The sequence below is a fragment of the Lontra canadensis genome, unplaced genomic scaffold (genome assembly GCF_010015895.1).
Source record: "Lontra canadensis isolate GAN:19392208 unplaced genomic scaffold, GSC_riverotter_1.0 scaffold108, whole genome shotgun sequence".
NCBI lineage: Eukaryota > Metazoa > Chordata > Mammalia > Carnivora > Mustelidae > Lontra > Lontra canadensis.
In genome coordinates this window covers 2227991-2245199 of record NW_022631102.1, presented here as the reverse complement: position 1 = coordinate 2245199, position 17209 = coordinate 2227991, and the positions used below count along the sequence as shown (strand labels likewise).

General features: G+C 52.3%; 1 protein-coding gene across 1 annotated transcript in view; it reads left to right on the top strand.

The window, feature by feature from the left end:
* The first annotated feature begins 11389 nt into the window (after positions 1-11389).
* The window catches only part of RCOR1 (REST corepressor 1), a 113086-nt gene continuing 107266 nt past the window's right edge, over positions 11390-17209 (top strand). Inside the window, exons 1-2 of the mRNA XM_032839680.1 lie at positions 11390-11741; positions 11815-11874. Coding sequence (XP_032695571.1) covers positions 11441-11741; positions 11815-11874 — 361 coding nt within the window. The 5' untranslated portion in view covers positions 11390-11440. The remainder of the gene's footprint in view (positions 11742-11814; positions 11875-17209) is intronic.

Here is a 17209-nt window from a genome sequence, read left to right as displayed (position 1 = left end):
CATATCTGTTATCTGGGTGTAGGACTTCTTCCTCACTGGGTAGGAAAGCGTATACCCATTAAACAGTCCCTCCTATCCCCCCCGCCCGTCCCTGAGAGCCTGACAACCACAAAGTTACCTTCTGTTTCTGCGGATTGGCCTGTTCTGGACATTTCCTGTAAGTGCAGTCAAACACCCTGTGACCTTCTGGGGCTGGTTTCTTTCCCTTGGTGTAATGCTGTCAAGGTCACCCATGTTGTAGCTTGTGTCTGTGTATAGTTGGTTTCTTTCTTTTTTTTTTTTCCCTTAAGGTTTTATTTATTTATTTGAGAGAGAGAGAGAGAGAGCACAAGTGGGGGGTGAGAAGGGGCACAGGGAGAGGCAGCAGCAAACTTCCTGCTGAGCAGTGAGCGGGACTCGGGTCTCCCTCCCAGGACCCTGCGATCATGACCTGAGCTGACAGCAGACGCTTAAGGACTGAGGCACCCAGGTGCCCTGTGCACAGTTCATTTCTTCAGAGGGCTGGGTCCCCCATTCTTGGCCAGGTCCGTGACGTCCAGGTAGACAGTCCCCACCCTACTTCAGCTGCCATGAGGATGGTTATGTGCACTGGGAAGAAGTGAGTCCCTGTGCTGGGCCATAGAGGGGCAGGGCTGGCACCCACAGGGCAGACAGGAGAGGTGAGAGGGACTCGTGGCTGCGTTGGAGGCGGTCAGTGGTCACTCCTCCGCTTGCTCCCAGCTGTTCGAAGTCATCTGGGCTCCCGGGGTTTATTGTTGGTGTCTGTCCTTTCGTTGTCTTTGTCCCTTTGTTCTTGCTCTGGTTGGCTGGGACCAGAGGTAAATGAATGGGCCCCGCTGCCATCTTTCCTTTCCTTCTAAGAATTTCTGAGATTTCCAAAGCCTGGGACAGGCTTTACCCCCTCCTCAGAGGGGAAGCAAGGACGGGAAGTCCTCTCGGAGGAGGGGGCCATGGTGGGGGGACCAGGGGTGCTGGCCCAGGTCTGTGTGGTCCCCACCCTGGCTCTGAAAATGCTGGGCATTTAGTGAAGGAGACCCAATGTCATTCACGTAGTCCCCCACTAAAAGGATGCCGCCCTCCTGGACCCCCTTCCAGAAGCCCCCTCTCCTGAGGCCCCCTGTGTGCCAGGCCAGCCAGGGCAGACGCCAATGAGCCAGCCATGAGGGCAGGAAGGGAAGGAGGCGATGTGCTGGGAGGCCTCCTGTGTCGTGACAGAGCTCCCTGCACAAGTGGCCCTGGTGGCCTTCCCCAAGCCTCACCTCCACCTGCATCAGCCCCAATAGACCCCCCGGCCCCCTGGGGCAGCACCTCGAGGAGGCCCAGCTGTAGTCTCTGCTAGGCCAGGCCCTGGCCAGGGGATGAGCGGGACAGATCTGGACAGACAGACAGGCCCCTGTGCCTGGGGGAGTCTAGGGAGGGAGTGATAACAGGAACAAAGAGTGTGCCCTAACTGTCAGGGAGATAAGGCTGAGACAGGCCTGAGCAGGGAGGAGGCAGGGGTGGGGGGCTGCGCTGGAGGTGGGGCGCTGGGCCTGGTCTCTGAGGAGGTCCCCGCTGAATAAGGCAGAGGCAGCCTGTGATGACCCAGGGAAAGGTGTTCCAGGCTGAGCAACAGCCCCAGGCCTGTGCAGAGCCCTGGTGGCAGGAGGGGAGGGAGAGGCAGGGATTGGAGGTCAAGGAGGGCAGGAGACTGGCCACATCCTGGGGGGAGGGCAGCAGGAAGCCCCTGGAAGGGCAGAGCGCTAAGACCCAGTCTGTGTTTCTAAGATCATCTCTGGCTGTCTGGTGACGAGGGAGTGGAGCCCTGCGAGGGAGGGGAGCAGCCTGGCGCCGGCGGAGGCTCTGCATGGCTCACCCTGGCCTGGCCCCAGTCGCAGTGACCTGTTCCCAGGACCGTATGTTCACAGACCTCTCAGCACGCCCACCCACCCCTCCACCCGCCAGGGCCACCAGTCTCTGCTGGAACTCTCCGGGGAATTTAGGGGGTCCGTCTTCTTTCATCCAGTGTCCTGTGGGGGAAGGGGGGGCTGTCGCTCCCGCTGTCACTGTGGTGGATAAGGGGTGGGTCCTCAGAATGGAAACCGCATGCTGGAAGGCAGTTTTCTCTCTGAGAAAAGGAACACTCCTCCTTCTGAGGGTCTCAATGCCCGGGGGCGGCCAGAAGACACCCCGAGAGCTGGCCTCTGCCAGCCACGGGGCTGCATGGGAAGCTGGAGCTCAGCGTTTCCTTCCTGGCCATATGCTTATGCTCTGACACGGTTTTGTTCAGGTGTCCCAGGCTGACCCCATGACCAAGTCAGCTGCCTCTGCGGCGTGCAAGGCTCCTTGCTGAGCTGGGATTCCAGACACACAGGTGCACAGATGAGACCTCATGGGACTTATCTTTCTCTCCCCCTGAAAGATAGGTAACACCACCCATAGGTCCTTATGGTCAGGATTGGTGCCGGGTGGGCTGGGACAGGGGCCTGAGGTGGTCACAGAGGTCTGAAGAGCTCCCAGAGGAGGTGACCTGTGAGCTGAGCATGAAGGACAAGCAGACAGTTTGGGCCACATAAGCTGGTAAAAGGAGCATCCCCAGCGAAGGAGAGGTCCCCAAATGGGGGACTCTTGAGGCAGACCAGAGCTGGGAGACTGCGGCCTCCAGTGTAGAGACTTGCCGTGGCCACCTTTGAGGCCTGGGGCGGGGGTCTGTCTCTGCCGGTCCTCCCGTGTGTCTGTGGCCCCTAGAGGGAGTCACCCTGGGAAGCCTCACCCTCCCAGGCCAGCACCTGTGTCCCAAACCTTCTGGGGAGCTTCTCAGGCAAAGAGTAAAGCATTCCGGATGGGATTTAAATGAAGAGTGAGGTGGCCTGGGCCGGAAAGGGCCTTGCTGTACTTCCCTTCCCACGTCCTGCCCCGCTCGGGTCTCTCCTCTGTCACCGTACAACAGGGACCTGGCCCAACAGGGGTCTGTGGGACCAGAAGGCTCGGGGTGGCCCTCCTGTGGTCACCTAACCAAGTCAGCAGTCCCTGAGGATGCTGGTGTGGAGCCCGACAGGGAAATCTCCAGCCCCTGCAGGGAGGCTTTCCCATCCTCCCCCTGCAAATGAGGGAGGCAAACCAAACCAAACGTACAGAAATGCCAGGCTCCGTGTCATGTAGCCTGTGTCTCCTTCCTCCTGATTCTTCTTAATCCTCTCTACTTAACCAGCTTTATTGGGATAGAATTTACGCACCCACTTAAACTGTACAATTCAATCGTGCTCAGAATATTCACAGAGAGGCGCAACCGCCCCCACGATCATTTTTAGAACATTTCATCACCTTAGAAAGAAACCCCTTACCCAGTAGCACTCACTTCCTCTCGTCCTACCCCTCCAGGCCCCTGGCAACCGGTAAGCTACTTTCTGTCTCTCGGCATTTGCCTGTTCTGGACATTTCCTATCGATGCAGTCGTACAAAATGTGGTCTCACGCGACTGTCTTCTTTCACTTAGTGTAAAGTTTTCAATTCATCCATGAACTGTGTCGCCCGCGTTAGCACTTCTTTCCTGTTATGAGTAACATCCCATCATATGGGGAGATCACATTGTGTCTATCCATTCGTCAGTTGATGGCCTTTCTTTCTTTCTTTCTAAGATTTGCGAGAGAGAGGAAGAGAGAGAGAGAGCGCACGAGTGAGAGCACACCCATGAGCAGAGGAGGGGAGCAGAAGGAGAGGGAGAGAATCTCAAGCAGATTCCACGCCCAGTGCATGAGCCTAGTATGGGGCTCAATCCCACAACCCTGGGCTCACGACCCGAGCCGAAACCAACAGCGAGATGCTTAACTAACTGAGCCACCCAGGTGCTCCATTCTTTTTATTTTCTGAAAAGGTTTCATTGCACCAGGAACTTGCTCTGCTCATCTTTTGTCCTCTTGGCACAGACGTGTGTCCCCACACTTTTTGTTTACCTTGAGGGCCCGCTTGTCCTTGGAGACCTTGAGCGGTGTCATGGCGCTGCGCTCACATGGGGTGAAGCCACATGTCTCTTGGATCAGTCCTGCACATACCTGGTGTGTTCAGCGAGGCGTCCACCATGGTGGCTGTGCTTCTGCTGGCTCGTGTCCTTGGTCGCCTTGTGGCCCTTGTTGAGGCCCACGGCTGCAGGGGAGCGCAGAGCCACGGCAGCTGCCCCTCCATGGCTGCCAAGCCAGAGGGGCTGGACACTGCTTCTTGCCAGCTCCTGTAAATAAGACTATGAACATTCATGTACGACATACATCTTCGATTCTTTGGGTTAGACATCTAAGAGTGGGATTGCTGGGTCATATAGTAACTCTATATTCAACTTTTTTTCCTTCTATTTTTTTCTATATTTAGCTTTTTTTTTTTTAAAGATTTTATTTATTTATTTGACAGAGAGAGATCACAAGCAGGCAGAGAGGCAGGCAGAGAGAGAGGGAGAAGCAGGCTCCCTACTGAGCAGCGAGCCAGATACGGGGCTCGATCCCAGGACCCTGAGATCATGACCTGAGCTGAAGGCAGAGGCTTAACCCACTGAGCCACCCGGGTGCCCCTCTATATTTAACTTTTGAGGAACTGCCAGACTGTTTTCCAAAATGGCTGCCCCAATTTACCTTCCCAGCAGCGGGGTCTGAAGGTTCTGATCTCTCCACATCCTCCAGAACGCTGGCTATTATCTCTTTTTTTATTCTAGCCGAGCTCATGGGTCTGAAGTGGTATCTCACTGTAGTTCTGACTTGCATTTCCCTGATGGCTGATGCTGACCAGGCACTTACTGGCCACTTGTAGATCTTCTCTGGAGACACGTCTCTTCAAGCCCTGCACCCATTTTGAAATGGGATCGTTCATCTTTTTATTATTGAGTTGTGAGTGTTCTTCTAGATTCCAGATAAAGTCTCTTACCAGGCATTGTTCGTGGTGTGGTTTCCCGTTGTGCGGGACAGTCTTTCCCCTTTCTTGGTGGGTATCGTTTGCAACACAGAATTTCTGGATTTTGATGAAATTCGATTTATCAGCTTCTTTGTTTTGTTGCTTATGCTTTGGGAATGCATTTGAGAAGCCTTCGTCTGACTTGAGGTTGCCAAGACTTACTCCTGGCTTTTCTCCGATGAGGCTTATAGTTTCAGCGGTTACAGTTAGGTCCGTGATCGATTTTGAGTTATTTGTTGAGTTATTAACACACGCAGTGACGAGCCCTGGCAGTGGGTCGAACATCTCTGTGATTCTGTAGATGAGTGTACGTGCTATTGTGAGATCTTTCCAACAATTGCAGTGTGATGAGACTGTATCATGAATTCTGTGACTGACCGAGATGCAGCCATTGCTAATACCACCTACATTTATAATTGAAGAAAATCCTGGATTTCAGTGAAAGGTTCATAAAGCTGTAATTACTTCACGGTCCTCCTGAATTCAATCCACAGACTGCAGGTTAAGAACTCCGGATGGCTAAAAGTCCTGCCTCAAGTCTCAGTTTCTGAATAGTCTTGGGGGTTTGAACCCTCCCAGGACCGGCGTCTGGGCTGTTTCCTGCCACTCCAGCCCCTGCTCCCTTCGCCCTGTGCAAGGCTGCGGACTTGGGGAAGCTATTCCTTGCCCAGCAGAATTTTCTTTCTTTCTTTTTAAAGATTTTATTTATTTGACAGACAGAGATCACAAGTAGGCAGAGAGACAGGCAGAGAGAGAGAGAGGAGGAAGCAGGCTCCCCGATGAGCAGAGAGCCCGATGCGGGGCTCCATCCCAGGACCCTGGGATCATGTCCTGAACCGAAGACAGAGGCTTTAACCCACTGAGCCACCCGGGTGCCCCCCAGCAGAATTTTCTAACAACTCGAGGCTGCAGAGCTGTGTGGCTGAGACATGCAGGCCCCTCCACTGGCCAGATCATTTCATTCTCCAGGTGCCTCTGTTTGCTTACTTACCTGCAAGGCATGGGTGAGCCGTCAAACCTCTGTTCACCCCATGGGATTATTAGGCTGATTCCATCAGCTCAGGATTTCAAGGTTGAGAGCAGAATGGGGCCCACAGGTATACCCAGAAGCTACCAGCTCTTTTCTTTTCTTTTTAAAGATTTTTATGTATTTATTTGACAGAGAGAGAGCATGAGCAGAGGGGAGGAGTGGGGTGGGGGCAGGGAGAGAGAAGCAGGGAGCCCGACATGGGGCTGGATCCCAGGACCCAGGGATCATAACTCAGCTGAAGGCAGACGCTTCACCGACTGAGCCACCCAGGCGCCCCAGCTATTTTCATGAAGCCTTTCACAGTAGAGGGGAGGGTGTTAGTTCCTCTGCCTACACATTCTTTCCCTTGTTCTGCACCAGGTTAATGCCTAATAATTTGTAGCAGTCAGGAACCTTAGCTTTTGAGTTTTTTTTTTTAAATTTTTAATTTTTTTTTAAGATTTTATTTATTTATTTGACAGATCACAAGCAGGCAGAGAGAGAGAGGGGGAAGCAGGCTCCCTGCTGAGCAGAGAGCCCAATGTGGGGCTCAATCCCAGGACTCTGAGACCATGACCCAAGCCAAAGGCAAGGGGCTTAACCCACTGAGCCATCCAGGCATCCCCTTTGAGTTCTTTTTAAGATTTCATTTATTTGAGAGAGAGAGAGCACGCGAGCTGTGGGCAGGAGCAAGAGGAGAGGGACAAGCAGACTCCCCACTGAGCAGGGAGCCCGCTTCAGGGGCTGAATCCTAGGACCCCGGGATCATAACCTGAGCCGAAAGCAGACACTTAACCGCTTAACCAACTGAGCCACCCAGGCTACCCGGGAGTCTTTGCGTTCTAACAGAAACTCAAATTGATCCATTCAAAAGGCCAGGATTTCAGGCCTGTTTATAGGGTGTGGAGAGGAGGAAAATTACCAACATCCCATCAGGCCTCAGCCCTCCTCTTTCTGCAGGCTGGTCGGGTGGGGGTGCTCCCTTGAACAGGGCCTGGACAAGTGAGGACCCCTCTCTCAGGTGCTTGGACCATGGAACAGACCACATGGAGCCTGAGCACAAGCCCCAGGTGCCTGGCCCTGCCCTGGAGGCTCCAGGCGTTCCTGGTCCTCAGAGAGAGACTCTTTCCTAAAAGCTTCCCAAAAAGTTCCAGAAAGGGCCTTGATTGACCTGGCTAGGTCATGTGCCAATGCTTGAGCCAGTCACTTCTGCCAGGGGCCTGGGGGCTCTGATTAGCCAGGCAGGTCACTTGCTTGTCAGGCCCAAAGCCAAACTCCTGGAGGATGGTGGGGTGGGGCTTCTTCTGGGATGATGCTGGGCTAACGAAATTCAAAGATTTCCCCCTCTTGAACCCTCCGACACTGTTGGTGGGAATGTAAGCTGGTGCAACCACTCTGGAAAACAGTGTGGAGGTTCCTCAAAAAACTGAAAATAGAGCTACCCTATGATCCAGTGATTGCACTACTGGGTATATATTCTAAAGATACAAACGTGGTGCTCTGAAGGGGCATGTGCACCCTAATGTTTATAGCAGCAATGTCTACAATAGCCAAACTATGTAAAGAGCCTAGATGTCCATCAACAGATGAATAGATAAAGATGATGTGGTATATATACACAATGGAATACTATGCAGCCATCAAAAGAAATGGAATCTTGCCATTTGCAACGACGTGGATGGAACTAGAAGGTATTATGCTTAGCGAAATAAGTCAATCGGAGAAAGACAACTATCATATGATCTCCCTGATAAGAGGAAGTGGAGATGCAATGTGTGTGGGGGGGTTGGGGGTAGGAAAAGAAAAAGTGAAAGAAGATGGCATTGGGAGGGAGACAAACCATAAAAGACTCAATCTCAAAAAACAGACTGAGGGTTGCTGGGGGGAGGGGGGATGGGGGAGGGTGGTGGGGATATAGACATTGGGGAAGGTATGTGCTATGGTGAGTGCTGTGAAATGTGTAAACCTGGTGATTCACAGACCTGTACCCCTGGGGATAAAAATACGTTATATGTTTATTTAAAAAAATAAATTAATTAATTAAAAAAAAAAAGATTTCCCCCTCTTGCAGGGCATGGATCAAGTCTTGGTCAGACCTTGCTTGTTTCAGCAATCCTCCCCTCCCTGGAATTGGCTCCCAGCCTGTGTCCTCTACCAGGCAGCTCTCAGGCAACAATTACTTAGTGAGCACCTACTATGCACTGGGTTGAAGGGAGCGGGATGGAGGCTGTAAATGGGACAGGGAAGGAGTGGTCTGTGAGGTAGGAGAACCGGGCATCCTGAGGTCTAGAAACCTCAGGGAGTTTCCAGAAGGCGGAGTGGTGGCCTCAGGTGCTGCGGAGAAGCGAAGTGAAGCTATTAACTGGCCACTGGATTGGGATGCCTGGAGGTTGTGGATGACCTTAGCAAGAATTAGGAGTGGGGACACAGCCTTGCTAAGGTGGCATGAGGAAAGACTAGGAAGGAAGGAAGGGAGTGGAGAAGGCAGGTATAGATACATCTTTGCAGGTTTCTGTGGGGAGTAGAGAGAGAGAGAGAAGGTGGAGGGGGCTTGGGAGCAAGGGAGAGTTTTCTTTCTTTGGAAAATGCTGACCCAGGGGAAAGAGAGAGGTTGATGGCACAGGAGACCAGCCAGGGGAGGGCAGTGGGAGGCAGGTGCCTGAGATCAAGATCGGCGTGGGAGAGCCTGAAGGGGAGGGGAGTGGGTGCCAGCCTGGGGCATGTGTCCCTACAGGGCCTGGGAGTTCAGGGAGATCCCGTTTGATGGCTTCAGCTTTTCTCACCCAAGAATGAGAAGGTCACCCAAGGTCGTTGGCTGGGAGTGAGGGCAGAAGGGACTGTGGGAGGTGTGAGGAAAGGAGAGAAGGTGGGATATCTTAGTCTCAGAGTGGGAGAGAGTGTCACTGGAAAACATGGAAGGGCTGCTGACTCTGCGGAGAGCCTGTTTGAAGTCTGAGGTCACAGATTCCCAATCGGAAGTGTTGTGTGTGAACACCCCAGCAGCCCTCCCCTGTCCCAAGCAAAAGGAGGTGGAAGAGGGGGGATTTTGCTAAGGTTGAAGGGTTCCCTATGGTGGGTGAAGATTCCGGCTGGGGAGATGGACTATAAAAATTCACTAGGCCAGGAAGTGGTTATTGTCTGTGTTTTACAGATGAGGAAGCTGGGAAGGTCAAGGCCAGAATGGTATCCATGTGGCTTTGGGGTCAAACTAGAAAGGGGCCTCACACATGCCGAAGTAACTTAGATGTTAATATTTGCTGAAAAAAGTGAATGGTTGGATAGCCCAATGATGTAACTGCAGTCAGAACCCAGTCAGGAAGTAGCCCCAACCTAGGGGTTCGGTGGGTGTTCCTGACCCTGTGTCATGCCATCCCTGCTGCCCTAAAAATTACTCTGTAGCACCTTCCCACTGTCCTAGGCTAATCATCCCAGGGTCTGGTGGTGGAATTTCACAGACACCCAGTGAGCATCTGGCTAAGCCCCAGAATACCAACTCTGTTTCCTTACCCTGGGCTTTGCTGTCTGCAGCCTACCCAGGCCAGCTGGTGGTGGTGGAGGGGTTCCCAGGGGTACACATCTGCACAGCGTGGGGCTCTCCAACAAGAGGGGTAACTTTTTAAGGGGAGGCCAGAAGATGCGACCCTGAACTTGGTGGGGGCAGGGGTCCTCCACCGGGAGGGCTCCCAGCCCTGTCACTTAAAGGCCATTTAGGCAGAAGTGAATGTGGTTACTTCACTGAAGTTCATAATGATGGTTCACGCTGCATAAAATGTGGAAGAGAACACTCTGCTTATTTATTCAGGTTTTAAAAACATAAAACTCCAGATTTCTCCCTGTAACTATTTATAGCTAGAGCCGGTGTAAACTGCCCCCCCCCCCCTATAAAGCTCAGGTTTGAAGTAACTTAAAAGAAAAATAGTCATCCGTTGATTAAAAAAAAAAAGTCATTTATAGACCTTCTCTTGCCTCCTAATTATGCAGGATCAGCGCGCTGTTTTGGGGGGAGGGCTGGTGGAGGTGGGACTGATGCGGACCTCCAGGGGAGTTCCCAACCCCCCTACCCCCCCCCCCCCCGCCCCACTCCTCAGCCCGCGGTCCAGCAGTCCCGAGCCGGCTGGTGACCACACTCCAGGCGGGAAGGTCTCGGGCTGGGTCGTGCTCTCCCTCGCCGGGTGCCCGGTGGGGACTGGGGGAGGCAGGGCAGGCAGCAGATCCGGAAAAGTGGCTCTTGCCTGGGAGGAAGTTGACCCTCCTCCCCTACCAAGGGCTTGGGATGAAAATAGCTTCTTCCTCTTTACCCTTCCTGGCCCCAGCCCATTTCTCTAAGTCCTCCTCCCCATTTCTGCAAGTGTCCTCTCCCGCAGGGACAATTCGGCCCCCTCACTGGCTCCTAAACAGCCATCGGGGATGGCAGGGGACCCCGGCGCCCGTACTCCGCGCCGGGCAGGGACCGCTCGGGACCCTCCCTCCGGCCCCAGCGGACCCGGCGCGCCCGCAACTCGGGCAATTGCGGCCACTTCCAACTGCCCCCCACCCAATTAGCAGAAGCCTCCACAGACCCTCCGAGCCCGCACACTGCTTCCTTTCCCTCCAGGGGAGCCGGTCACCTGGGAACCCTGTCCCCTGCACCGGGGACCCCCGGCACCGAGGCACCCCCCACCCCCTTGGGAAAGGTGGGGGCGCAATTAGTTTCTTGCAATTAGTTTCCCCTCTTTGTATCGAACCCATTCAAACTGTGGCTGTAATCCTCCGCGCGAGGGGGAAAGTAGTCCCGACCTCGCATTCCATTTCTCTTCTCGCGTCACGCATATTTTACTTTCTGAATCCAGCGGGACTCTCAGTGGGGCCTTTCGCGGAATGCAGGGGCAGAGGCTGCGGGGGGCGAGCGCAGGTGAGGGGGGTGGGGGGCCGCGGCGAGGGAGGGGGCGGGGAGGGCAGCTAACTCCTCGCTATTGCCTAGAGAGATGGATCATGGGGCGTAGAGAGATTGCAAACCTCAAACCACGTACAGCGGGCGATACGCGTCAACCGAACCTGACCAACGGAAGCCCGGAGCCTCCCCCTCCCCGCGCTCCCGCCCCCGTCCCTGGGACAGACAGGAGATCCGAGCCAACCGCGTTGCCGCTCGCCCTCCGAATCCCGCAGAAGCCAATGGGAGCCCGCGGGGGGCGGAGCCAGCCCGCTTCGGGTTGGGCTGCGCGCGGCTTCCCCCCCGGCTCGCCTCAGGCCCCGCCCCCCCCCGCCCGCTCGCGGCTCCCGGAGTAGTTAGTGCCAGTGAAGTGCGGGCGGCGATGAGAGCGAAAGTTGCGCTCGGCTCGGCGCTCGGGGTCTGAAGCGGCACCGCGCTCCGCCCGCCAGGCCACCCCCGGCCCCTATTCGCGCCCGCGGGCTTCCAGCGCGCCCGCCCAGCCCCGCGCCCGCCCGCGCTCCCTCCCCCCGCCACCCCTCCCCGGCCCGGCGCCCCCTCCTCAGGAGCCGCGGGGCCCCGCCGCTCTCGCCCGGCCCCGGCCCCCGCCGATGCCGGCCATGGTGGAGAAGGGCCCCGAGGTCTCAGGGAAGCGGAGAGGGAGGAACAACGCGGCCAGCGCGGCCGCCTCGGCCGCCGCCGCCTCAGCCGCCTCAGCCTCGGCCGCCGCCACCGCCTCGGCCGCCGCCTCCGCCTCGGCCGCCGCCGCCTCCGCCTCGGCCGCCGCCTCGGCCGCCGCCGCCCCCAGTAATGGGCAGAATAAAAGTTTGGCGGCGGCGGCGCCCAATGGCAACAGCAGCAGCAACTCCTGGGAGGAAGGCAGCTCGGGCTCGTCCAGCGACGAGGAGCACGGTAGGTGGCAGCCGCCCCGCGCCGCCCCCGCGCCGCCTGCCCGCGCTGACCGCCCTGCTCTGCTTCCCCGCAGGTGGCGGCGGCATGCGGGTCGGACCCCAGTACCAGGCGGTGGTGCCCGACTTCGATCCCGGTGAGTAGCGGCCCGGGGCCCCGCCACCCGAGGGGGCGGGGGCCGTCGGGCAACTTTTCTTTTTGTGTGTGTGTCGGCCCTGCCGTCGGCGGGGAGCCCGGCGGGGCGAGCGCCGCGAGGGAAGCACGCCGAGCGCGGTCGGCCGGCGCGCCGGGGAGGGAGGCCCGAGCCGCCCCCGGCCGGGTCGCCGCCGCGGGCCCGCTGCGCCCCTGGGGGAGCGCGGGCGGCGTCGGCGCGGCCGCCCCTGGTCTGGGGGCTCCGGCGGGCCGGGGGTCGGGGTGGCGGCGCCGGAGAGTTAGCGTGCTGCGCGTGCCGCGGACCTGGGCGAGACCTCGCCGCCAGACCTCGCCGCACCGGCCTTTCGTGGCCCCTCCGGCCCGCCAGACCTCGCCGCACCGGCCTTTCGTGGCCCCTCCGGCCCCCCGCGCTCCTGCCGCCCGGGCTCCCCGTCCGGCCCGCGGGGGACTGGAAAAGCGACCCCCCACGCCGGTTAGGAAGCGTGCTTCCCCGAGGGCGCCTGCCTGGGAACTGCGGCTCGCTCGCGGCCGTCTGCTTTTGGGACCTATTTGTAAACGTCCGTGGTGCCTTTTCTGTTTTGTTTTCCTTGAGGGAGGGGGTTTGAGAGAACACAGCCCTCAGGGCCGGCGTCCGGAGGACCGACGCCGCCTCCGAGAAACCCTCCACCCTGGAGGGGAGCCTTTACTTTCCTCGCCGCCCTTCTGCGTGGAAGCAAATTTAAAGTGGCACCAGAAAAAAATCTAATCAGACAAAGGAATTCGTCAGATTTTAATGCGTGAGGTTCTAGCCGGTCTCGGTGCGAGACTGTTCTTAGAGACTGTTGGCGCAGAAGACGTTTGGAAGGACGTGGGTTTTATTTCAGAAATAAAATTCGGAGAGAATCCTGCAGAACTGGAGTTGGCAGCTCTCTGGCTGGAGGGCTTGAGAGCCGGAGGGTATCTGTGCGGGGTCTGCCACTAGTTTCTTTGAGAAAACAAATGCACACACGCTTTTCCTTGGAAACAGGACTGCAGAGAATTGTAAGGATCCAGTCCTTGAAAAAGGAGGTTGCTCTTAAGCTCTTATTAAGGTACGAAACTCTGGGTGATCTTTGAAGTGAAAACACACAGGCAGCCCTGAGTGAGCTGTTGGGCACTCTGGAAATAAATGACCTTGCCCGTATCTGCCTTCTAAATTTTAGTCTGTTGATTTAAAACTCTTAAATTTATTTAGTCTAACACCCAGGTTTGTATTCCCTTTAAATTCGTGTTAGTCTTTTTGATAGTTTCCCCTTCCCCCACATCTTCCTTTTTTGGTAGTGACTTCTCATTTACGTGAGTGACAGGATAGGACTGGGAGACCAGGCTTTTTTCTCTTGTAGGCATGCCTTCTCCGTTCCTTGGTCGGCCACCAGGGGAAGCACACTGTTTTTTGGTTACAGTTGACCCTATCTTCATTTTGTAGGTCAAGTCCATCTACGTTTTAATATACAGGACATAAAGCAAAAGTTGTCACCAAGTTTCCCACACATATTTAAAAAAATCAACTGGCATAGATCTTTTAGTAAGTTGGTCGATTTTTAGTGTGTGTCAGTTACATTAGTTTTGAAAGCTTAAATACTTTGGATGTGACTAAGGAAGAGGGCATATCTGATGGCAGCAACAGGAATTGGTTTTCTGACATTCTTTTATTTTTTTTGTTTAAGATTTTTTTATTTATTTGACAGAGATCACAGGTAGGCAGAGAGGCAGGCAGAGAGAAGGGGAGAGGAGGAAGCAGGATCCTCACTGACCAGAGAGCCCTATGTGGGGCTCAGAGCCTGATCCTAGGACCCTGGGCTCATGACCTGAGCCGAAGGCAGAGGCTTTAATCCACTGAGCCACCCAGGTGCCCCTCTGACAGTCTTCTAAATATGGATGTCTACTTTTGAATTGTTAGTACTGACCCTGACTTCTTTGGGTTTGTTCTCTTTGAAATAGCAGATGTAGTAGGATCATATTTTGAGCTGCCCTTGTATTTTTGATGGAATAGGTACAACCATAAAAATGCTAGAGACCTGGGGCGCCTGGGTGGCTCAGTGGATTAAACCACTGCCTTTGGCTCAGGTCATGGTCTCAGTGTCCTGGGATCCAGCCCCGCATCGGGTTCTCTGCTCAGTGGGGAGCCTGCTTCCCCCCCTCTCTCTGCCTGCCTCTCTGCCTACTTGTGATCTCTCTGTCAAATAAATAAATAAAATCTTAAAAAAAAAAATGCTCGAGACCTGCCATTCTGAAAAGTAAAATATTGTAAATGTTCTGCATAGTCTTACTGCCAGTTGATCGGGGTTTGGTATCAATATTTATAAATTTCCTATTGTGTGTTGTTTTAATCTGGAAAGGAATTTAACTGATAAATAATTTTAAGCCCTGTTTTGCCAGTCTGAGCATTGGGACACATTCATAGTTACGGTTGGAAATTGTGGAACCTTATTGTTTCCTAGTTTTTTTGGTTTTTTTTTTGTTTTTTTTTTTAAGGTATGTTCTTACATAGAACTTAATATCTAAGGAAGGCAAGACTTCCATTTCAGATTAGAAATGGTACACCATGTTTATTTCATGGCAAAAAAAATTTTTTTAGGTCTTTAGACTGAAAGGTTCTTTCTGTGAGTACAAGCTAGGAATAATGCGGAATTGAGATTGTGATCGTTAGTGCTTGTTTCTCCTTGCCTGAGTTTTGAATGCATTTTTTTTTTTTTTTTAACCAGAATTTGAAGAAGTGAGTGTGAAACTCCTCAGGAAGCCTTTTGTTCTTTCTTTTTTCTTTTTTTTTTAAACCATCTCTGGTAAAGATGTGTGAGTGGAAGAAGTTGATTTTAATTTTTTTTTTTAGTCAGATTTTATTTATCTGTGGTATCTCAACTAGACCCTATTTAGCTTTAAAAGCAAGTGGTTGAAACTAGGAACACCTGACATTCCCTGTATAGTCCAAGGAAGATCCCCTTCTGTCATTTCTTACGGATAGTAAATGAAATGCACGGAGCACTGTAGTCCTAAAATGCTGATTCAGTTCTTTGCATCAGATAAGGATCCAGACTAGATTTGTGGACTGTGGTGTAACTTGGCAATTAAAATGATAGAAAAAGTTTTATCAATTAGTTTTCAAAACAAAGACCGGCCTGTAGTTCTACATCTTAAACTTAGGCTTTGTTTCCATGTATGGCATCCAGACCGTCTTTCCATACCCCATGCTGTAGGGTATGCTGAGTTGTCATTGGTTTCTTTTAGAATTTAGTAATCATATAATAGAGTAAGAGGGAGGAATGTTTATTGTCTTACTTCTGGTTTGTTATTTCCCGCACTTGCAAAGCATAAATTAATTTGAAATGAGTAGTGTTTTTCTGTTAAAGATGTGAATGTTTCCATAATCTTACCAGTAAGCATCCAAAGAAGGAATCTATAGCCCATATATATATGCCTACCTAGCTCCGTACCTCTCTATGTATGTATTTTTATAGCCTATGTATTTCTGTCATTGTTTGGTGCTTTTCCTCTTTGTTGTCTTCTAGCTGGAGAAACACAGTGACAGGATGTTAAGGTTGACTCAAGTTCTTTGTTTCCTGAAGCATGGGTTACTATATCAACTTTTATCCTGAGTTAGTTTTCAGTATCACAGTTTACTGATATTAAAACTGAGACTTATAGAAGAGGAAATTGTTAATGGTAAATACTTTTGAGATAATGGTCCTTTAAAAAAGCAACCTGTGTTTGGAACATTGAATCCAGTTTAATGGGATTTGAAAATTTGGGTTGTCATTGGCTTAACTGTCACTTCAGAATTGATTTCTACTAGTAAAATGTGTTCTGCTTTGATGAGGAATAATTTTACTGACCAGAGGGTCTTGACCTGCTTTTCATTTCTTTTTACTGGTGGTTCTGTGTTCCTCTTTGAACACATTATTTTCTATACTTCAGTTTCATTGTAAAAATCAGTTTTGTTTTTTTTTTAAAGATTTTATTTATTTATTTGACAGACAGAGATCACAAGTAGGCAGAGAGGCAGGCAGAGAGAGAGGAGCAAGCAGGCTCCCCGCTGAGCAGAGAGCCTGATGTGGGGCTCCTTCCCAGAACCCTGAAATAATGACCTGAGCCGAAGGCAGAGGCTTTAATCTGCTGAGCCACCCAGGCACCCCGTAAAAATCAGTTTTATAAGTATTCTAAAATTCACAAGTTAGGGTGAATGTTTTGTGATTTAAACATACTTTGAGGCAGTGTTCACCCAACCCTGAGAGGTTAGCGTAAAGGTAAGTCCTGTGAGATCAGCTTTGTCAAGTCGTGTGGTAAGGACACACCTAGAACTGGTTGTGTGGAGATGGAATGCCCTAGATCTGTGCCCAAGCAGGTGCTGAAGGTAGAGCTGGTCACATTATCCCCAGGAACCTGTTTCCTCAGTCATAAATCAGGGGTTGTTTGTATCACAGATAGTCCGTGATTATGTCAGTTACAGTCCTCTCTGTAATTTTTTTTTTTTTTTTTTTTGGAGATTTATTTATTTGAGGGAGAACGTGAGTGTGAGAGTGGGGGGAGGGGCAGAAGGAGAGGGAGAGAAGCATACTGGGTGAGCGTGGAGCCCAAAGACCCTGAGATCACTACCTGAGCCAGAACCAAGAGTCAGAGCCTTGACTGACTGTGCCACCCAGGCATAGGCTTCTTTGTAATTTCATGTTTCTTTCAGAAGCCGTGTAGAATAGATTGAGAAAGCCTGTGCTGTGAGAATTCTCAGACTTGGGTTCGGGTCCTGGTAGTGCCTCTTGCCAGCTGTGTGTGTTGACCCGGGCAAGTTACTTCACTTTTGTCTTCATCTGTAAAGCAGGTAATAGAACTTCTTAACTTATACATGTAAAATGCCTAGCACAGTGCCTGGCACACAGAGTGGCTAAGTAAACATTTTCTGCTATCCTTATTCTAATTATCATTCATGTAACTTAAGTTGCCAAGTAGTGGTCCTTGCATCACCTGCGTTACTGATAGGGAAGCCTGGGTTATAATGAAGCCATTAATTTGAACATAAGTCATGCATTGAGATATTTGAAGATGATTGCTCTTAGGTCACATGTACTTGATACAGCTTAGTTATATACCCTTTCCTGGAAGACGGAGGAGTCCAAAACATTTATATACCAGAAAAGAATACTGAGGACTAGAAACATAGGTAAATATCTTCAGATCAAGCTTCTAGATCGTAGTAGACAGCTTAAATCCCTCCCTGGGCCAGGGGAAGTACACATTAACTAGGTTTTGAGTCAGGGAGTTTCTGCTCTAAACTTTGAGGTTCTTATCTTTGAGTTAATTCTTTCAAGGTG